This window comes from Camellia sinensis, chromosome 5, assembly GCF_055761805.1.
Source record: "Camellia sinensis isolate YWXY chromosome 5, ASM5576180v1, whole genome shotgun sequence".
Classification (NCBI taxonomy): domain Eukaryota; kingdom Viridiplantae; phylum Streptophyta; class Magnoliopsida; order Ericales; family Theaceae; genus Camellia; species Camellia sinensis.
This window is the reverse complement of record NC_138965.1, coordinates 118,210,728-118,217,520: the sequence shown is the minus strand read 5'-3', so window position 1 is coordinate 118,217,520 and position 6,793 is coordinate 118,210,728. Positions and strand designations below refer to the sequence as shown.

The following is a 6,793-nucleotide window of genomic DNA, read 5'->3' as shown; positions in this document are numbered from 1 at the left end:
GATACTATTTGTCCACTGTTTTAGGCTTTTCTAAAATATTCTTATATTTAGAGTTTTTAGACCGTGGTGGTGTCGACACAAATGTGTCAACTATTTGTGCAGAGAGGAGAACAGGCTTTGAACTCATGACCATAGGTTTAATTATTAAGGCTCTTAACACACTATTATGCAAAGAGAAGAAGGATAACGGGTCGTGAACCCATGACCCTGGGTTTAAAATTCATGATCATGGATTTAATAATAAAAGTTCTTGATTGAGAAACACAGTATATGTAAAATTTTCTTTGTCATCATTCTTATAAATAAATTAACAAAAATAAAAATTTCAAACGGACTGCTAGTACTGTTAATATGTGACTGTTGTTGATGTTGTTGGCACACATTTGTTAAAAAAATTAATTTAATGAAGTGAATGGGGATTGAACCCTTGACATTGGATCTAAGAAAATTAAAATCAAAATCTATATTTTATATATTTAATAGCACACTAATCTGGGTAGTGTACACCATTTCGTTTAGATCGTGAGATGATATGAGAAAAAAAAATAATTGTGATTTTTCATTTATATGAGAAAAGAAATGAAATGATTATAATTTCTCATCATTATGTTTAGATGAATAAAAGATAAGAGAATGTGATTTTATTTATATTGTTTGAATAGAATAAATAAAATAATTTTTTTTTTTAAATAAATTTTTTTTTTTAAAAAAAAAAAGGAAAGATAAGAGTCATTTTGGTGTTTTAAAAAATTTCAATAAATCCAATTACTTTCTCAGTAAATCTTTTCACTTTTTGTAAGAAACAAAACAATAATTCGGTGAAAATTATTTTCTTACCATTTCTCATCATTATTTTTTTTTTTTATCAATTCTCACTTACTTTATCATCCATTCAAGAAAAAGAGTTTAATTGCACTATTCCTTATAGTTTGGGACTTGTGTCACTTTAATCTCTGACTTTTCAATTGTGACGCATTTGACCTTAAATTTTGAATTTTGTTCCAAATAAGGACAACCGAAAATATAATTAGATTTTTCAAGGGTAAAATCGTCAATTTGATAAAATATAAACTAATTTGACAAAAATAAATATTAAAAAAATATTTTTAATTTTTTTAAAATTATTTTTATCCACCAATGATAAAATTATGTAAAATTAATAAAAATTACATGATTAATTTTTTAAAATTAATTTTACATGATTATCATCCAAACACATAATAAAAATTAATTTGGTAAAAAAATAAATAAATATCTAAAAGATTTATCAATTTTATATAATTTTATTTTTAGTAGGTAGAAATAATTTTTAAAAATTCAAAAATATTTGTTTGACATTTATTTTTATCAAATTATTTTATATTTTATCAAATTGACAATTTTACCCTTGAAAAATTTAATTATATATTCAATTGTCTTTATTTGGAACAAAATTCAAAATTCATGGTTAAATATGTTACAATTGAAAAGTTAGGGACCAAAGTGACACAAACCCCAAACTGTAAGAACTATTTGTGTAATTTACCCAAAAGTTTCTATTATCATTATTTTTATTTTTATTTTTCTCGCCAAACTCCTCCATCTAAACAGAGTGTAGATGATCCATACATATGGATGGATGGATGGATGGAATTGTAGCTTCTTCCAACAAACTTTGTAAAAAATCAATCCACAAACGTTTCTCCAAAAACAATGACAACTTCAAATCAAGAAATTAAAGTGCTACAGAGACCCCCAAAAAGCTTAGGCCAAGCCTTACCCAAAAGAGGACAGATTGAAAATTGAAGCAAAACCATCCTCAGATTGTGTGTGTGTGTGTGTGTGTGTGTGTGTGTGTGTGTGTGTGTATGTAATCATAAAATTGTCGAATAACAGAACAATCTATTAAAGTAGAATCCCCCTTTTACCGTTGAATTGAATGACACTCTCATCTCCAATACCCAGAACCCATCTCAGCCGTCCGATTCCACAAGAAATTGGCGGGTCCCATGTTATGGTGGACCCTCACTCAGTACAAGCAATTCCAAAGACTCATCCAGACCGTCCATTTCACGGTTTGACTTTGAGTCCACCCTAACGGATTAGGATTCTTCAAGAGTCGTTTTGTTTTGTAATTGGTCTTCTTTCTCAGTTTTGCATTGATCAATCTTTGATCTGGGTCTTTGTTATTATACTAGTTTTCCTTTGTTCTTCAATTTGTGTTTATTGTTGAACCTGTTGAGTTCTAGTCTTTTCTTTCAATTGGGTTTTTTTCTCTGTGAGTAATTTTTACAAACACCCATTCACATCTTGCTGATTCTTGATGAATTTGGATCTGGGTTTGGGTTTTCGTTCTTGTTCTATCTGTTTTTAATCCTCTTCTTGCGATGCAGACTTGTAGGTAAGACCTTTCTTGTTTCTTTGACTTGGGTTCTGTGGCCATTGGTCTTCCAAACCTTCTATGGGAAAATTTTCCCATTCCTAGAAGGATCCTAATCTGGAGTTGTGTTACAATTCTGGTTTGTTTTGCTAATATACATGTATTGATATGTCTGGTTGTTGAATTTCGGTATGTTTGTTGATTTTGTGAATTTGGGTTGAGAGAGTGGTAATCTCTGGAGATGATTGGTTCAAGCATGAACTTGATTACAACAGTTATCGGGTTTGGGATGAGTGCCACTTTTATTGTGTTTGTCTGCGCCAGAATAATCTGTGGGAGGCTTCGCCGGGTGGATTCAAGGCAGATGTTTGAGATTGAGTCAAGGATTGATCTTGAACAGGTAGATTTGATCCTCAATACTGGTATTGGTTTGGTTTGTTTTGTTTGATCTGTTTGTGTTTGATTGGAGTTCCCAATGATCAATACTTCTCATACATCATATGTTTGTTGCTAGCATCAAAATGTAGAATTTCAATTCAAATTTTTTTTTTCTTTGCATTGCAAGTTATGATTTGTTTCATACAAGTCTTGATGGATTGCAAAAGCCATGTGTTAATTTTAGTTTATTTTGGTTGTATATGTCATTGTTGATGGATGGATGTGAAGAACAGCTTCAAAGTTCAAATTGGTAGAGAAGTAAGGATAAGAGAAAAAGAAAAAGTTGTAGCAAGGGACTAATGTCTGTAATAGAAAGTATGTAGTTGTCCAGGAGAACTAACTCAGCATACTAACATTGTGCTGCCGTACCAATAGATAGGTGGAACCGACCTAACTCATCTTTGTAAGTTGGGTGGGGCACAACATCTCAGTGATTGGAAGCACCACATTCATATATCACGGTAGCGCTCTGATGTTTTCAGAACAGTAAGAGCAATAGTTATGGGATGGGTGGAGCTGACCTGACTTTCCTTGGTCGGTTGGTGTGTGACAAGGTTAACCCATCCATCTTTTTTGTGACCTCATTGGTTGGAAGTACTACGTGCATATATCACTGTGGTGCTCCAAAGCTCCCGGACCAATAAGAACAATAGTTACAGGATGGGTAGAGCCGACTTAACCTACCTTGGTTGGCTAGATGGGGGACATGATTGATCCATCCGTCTCCATTTGCATAGCTTCATAGGTCAAAAGCATCACGTGCACATGTCAAAGTGGTGCTACAAGAGTACTGAATAATTTTCTCTAATTGTGAAGAGTAGATTAGTCTACCAAATACCAATCTCTGATTGTGGCTTCTTCATTATCACGATGTCTTAGTGTGTTAGTGTTCCTCCATTGCAGTGTACAAAATCAATCATTTCTAAAACTTCATCAAAACTGATTCACCCCAGCTACCATCTAGTAGTGGCTTCCTGGTCATGACCTGAACCCGGTCCTAGAGGTTTGGATCATAACTGGCCAGTAATCATGAGATTATGCACGGCCTCAAATAGACTACAGACATATTTAATAATATGGGGGCCAGAAGCGGAAACAGAATTATAGAAGTTTGTCCAATGAATTGTGCATAAATGGCATAAACAGAAACTCCATTTGTATTAATAACTCACGCCACACTTCTCTTGAGCACAAGACACGTGCACACACAATGCTTTCAGAGACTTGACTTTTAATTAATTTCCATTTTCTATTATTTTTATATCAAGAAGTTGAATACATTCCAGAGCTTCGACATTTAACTTTTCATCCTTTCCTGACAGCCAGAGCATCAGAATACTGGCCTTGAACCAGTTGTTGTTGCTGCAATTCCCACAATGAAGTTTAACCATGAGGCTTTCAGTTCCATGGGAGATGCACAGTAAGTGTATTCACCCATCTTCTTGGCACCTATGAAGCACAAACACTTCAAATTAATCATCGTAGCCATGTCCAATGCTTGTCAGACATGAAGACGCCTTTGACTTGCCATGACACGTGTCGGACACACCTCATGTATGCAATATTTTGTTCTCATTGGACACATTAGGCTCACTTCACAGACATGCGTGTCTTGCCTCCGGACACACCCTAAGACACTTGTGAATATTTATTTTTTTATGAATGATCTATCCATTATTAAGGGTTCGTTTGGGAATTGACTTTTTCTAGTGGCTTTTTGATTTTTACGAAATGACATGCAAAAAAGTAGAGAGAATGAGTGGCATTTTTGTATTGGTTTTTTTGGCTATCTTAGCCAATTGTCAAACATGGCCTAAATTAAGTACTTTTAACATTTGTGATGTAAATACAATTGACAAAATAGTAAATTGTATGTTGAATGATGTTTAAATTTATAGATTGAGTGATTTTTTTCATATTGAATTAGTTTTAGTTTTTTCATCATTTTTAGTTATTTGTTGGTTTAATATTCATATACATAGCAAATAAAAATAAAACTAACATATTTTTTATGTATCCTTGTTGTGTTCGTGCCATGATTTTTTAGAAATCGCTATGTCCTAGGTCCGTGTCCGTATTTGGATCCATGCTTCTTAGGTTGGCACTAATTGTACATGGACTTCCCATCATATGCTTTTTTTTTCGTTTTGTTTTTTTGTAGGTGCACAATATGTTTGGGAGAGTACCAAGAGAAGGAAGTATTGCGAATCATGCCCCAATGCGGCCACAATTTCCACCTCTCTTGCATCGATGTATGGCTAAGAAAGCAGTCAACCTGTCCAGTTTGCCGGTTGCCCTTACAGGACTCCTTCGAAACAAAGCACGCAAGACTAGCACCACTTGCTATGCCTCGGCCTGTTGATAGGCCCGAGATTTTGATCAATCATTCTCAGCAATGGCACAATGAATCCGCAAGTGAAAACCAGCCCGGAGAAGCAGAAATTAGATAATATAACAGAAGCAAAGCAGAAATTCTCTTCCGAAGCCAATTGTGTGGCTTTGCTCATGATGTCTAGACTTCTGATGTGGAGGAGTTCAGTCATGATGCTCAACTATTGAAATCGATCCCTTTTTTTTTTTTTTTTTTTTTTGAAGTTGAGAAAGTTGGATGATGAGATTGGTATATCTACTAGTTGTCCTTGTGATATATATTTTTTTATTTTTTATTTTTAAAATTTTGATTGCAAAATCATTTATTTACCATTAGAGTTTCAGTAAAAACAATTTATAATAAGCTGAAAAAAAAGAAGAAGATTATCCAGAGTGGCGGAGGAGTGCTTTAGATTCAATTTGTAGATTATCAAGTTTCAATGTTAAATGAACGGTAATAAACAAATTAATATAATATTAAATACACCTTAACAAGTATAGATTATCAAGTTTCAGGTTGCACATCATCTTGCCCGGATGGCCAAGGCATCTTGCTCGCTACGGTCTACAGACATGGATGGAAGAGGTCTCTGAGTCCCTTATGGGCTTGGTTTTGGTAGATACTTCTAGTTGAAATCTTTGTTTGATCAGCAACCTATCTAAAAACAAAAACAAAATAAAAAGGCGAGTATCCCTAAGACACTAATTAGTAATAAGTCAAATAGATCACTAAAGATGAGCATCTCTAACAAATTCTTTAAAACAGGCCAACTCATGCACTTCTTTATGTTAAACTCTAAAAATTTTTCTTATATTTTCAATAAATTATCACAAATCATTAAAAAATGGAACAATAGTAATATGTATACATTATTGAGTTTGTGAGGTGAAAAAAATAATGAAATTCACACCAAAATAGGTGTTTGGTTATATATAAAATAGGTCTTATATTTCTTGTAAAGAATTCCTAAATTATAACCCTATTCTTTTCTTATAATTTCTTTAGGCTTAACTTATCTCTTATGCCAAATCGGATTAAAGAGATACTATTAGACTAATTGGACCCACTTTTAGATCCTGTTTGGATGATTATGACAATTCACATTTTAGGATTCGTCGACTATATCATCTCTATAAAAAATTCAGTCAATCGGATCATGGAAACCACATGTTTAGATTAGTTTTGTATGAAAAGAATGGATGGTGAGAAAATAAACAATTCATATGAAATTGAATCAAACATGTAATTTCTGTTATCCAATTGACTTGATGTTTTGCAGAGATGATATACTCAACGAATCCTAAAATATGAATAGTTCAAATCATTGAAACGGAATCTAAAAGTGGAGTGCAATCTAGTCCCACTTCTTTATTATAAAGGTTTAAAACAATATGAATTTTGGAAATTTTGGCTCAACATAGGCCTTTGCAAAAAAGAATTCATCATAACTAGTTTTTCCTATTAATCGATTTGATAAACACCAAAAAGTAACACAAGGTTTCTAGCCCAAGTTGTACCAACACTCAATCATAGTTGAGACCCCTTTTTTTTTTTTCTTTTTTCTTTTTTCTTTTTTCCATAAATTGGGTGTTACCAATTTTTTTGGATAAGTAGTAGTGGTTGAT

At 33.1% G+C, this 6,793-nt stretch overlaps 1 protein-coding gene across 1 annotated transcript; it reads left to right on the top strand.

Moving 5' to 3' along the window:
- Positions 1-1,584: 1,584 nt before the first annotated feature.
- Positions 1,585-5,472, top strand: LOC114270043 (RING-H2 finger protein ATL64). The gene is made up of 3 exons (XM_082869664.1): positions 1,585-2,759; positions 4,120-4,217; positions 4,959-5,472. Exons 1-3 carry the CDS (start codon positions 2,601-2,603, stop codon positions 5,245-5,247), a joined length of 546 nt encoding a protein of 181 aa, XP_082725790.1. The 5' UTR covers positions 1,585-2,600; the 3' UTR covers positions 5,248-5,472.
- Positions 5,473-6,793: the final 1,321 nt, after the last annotated feature.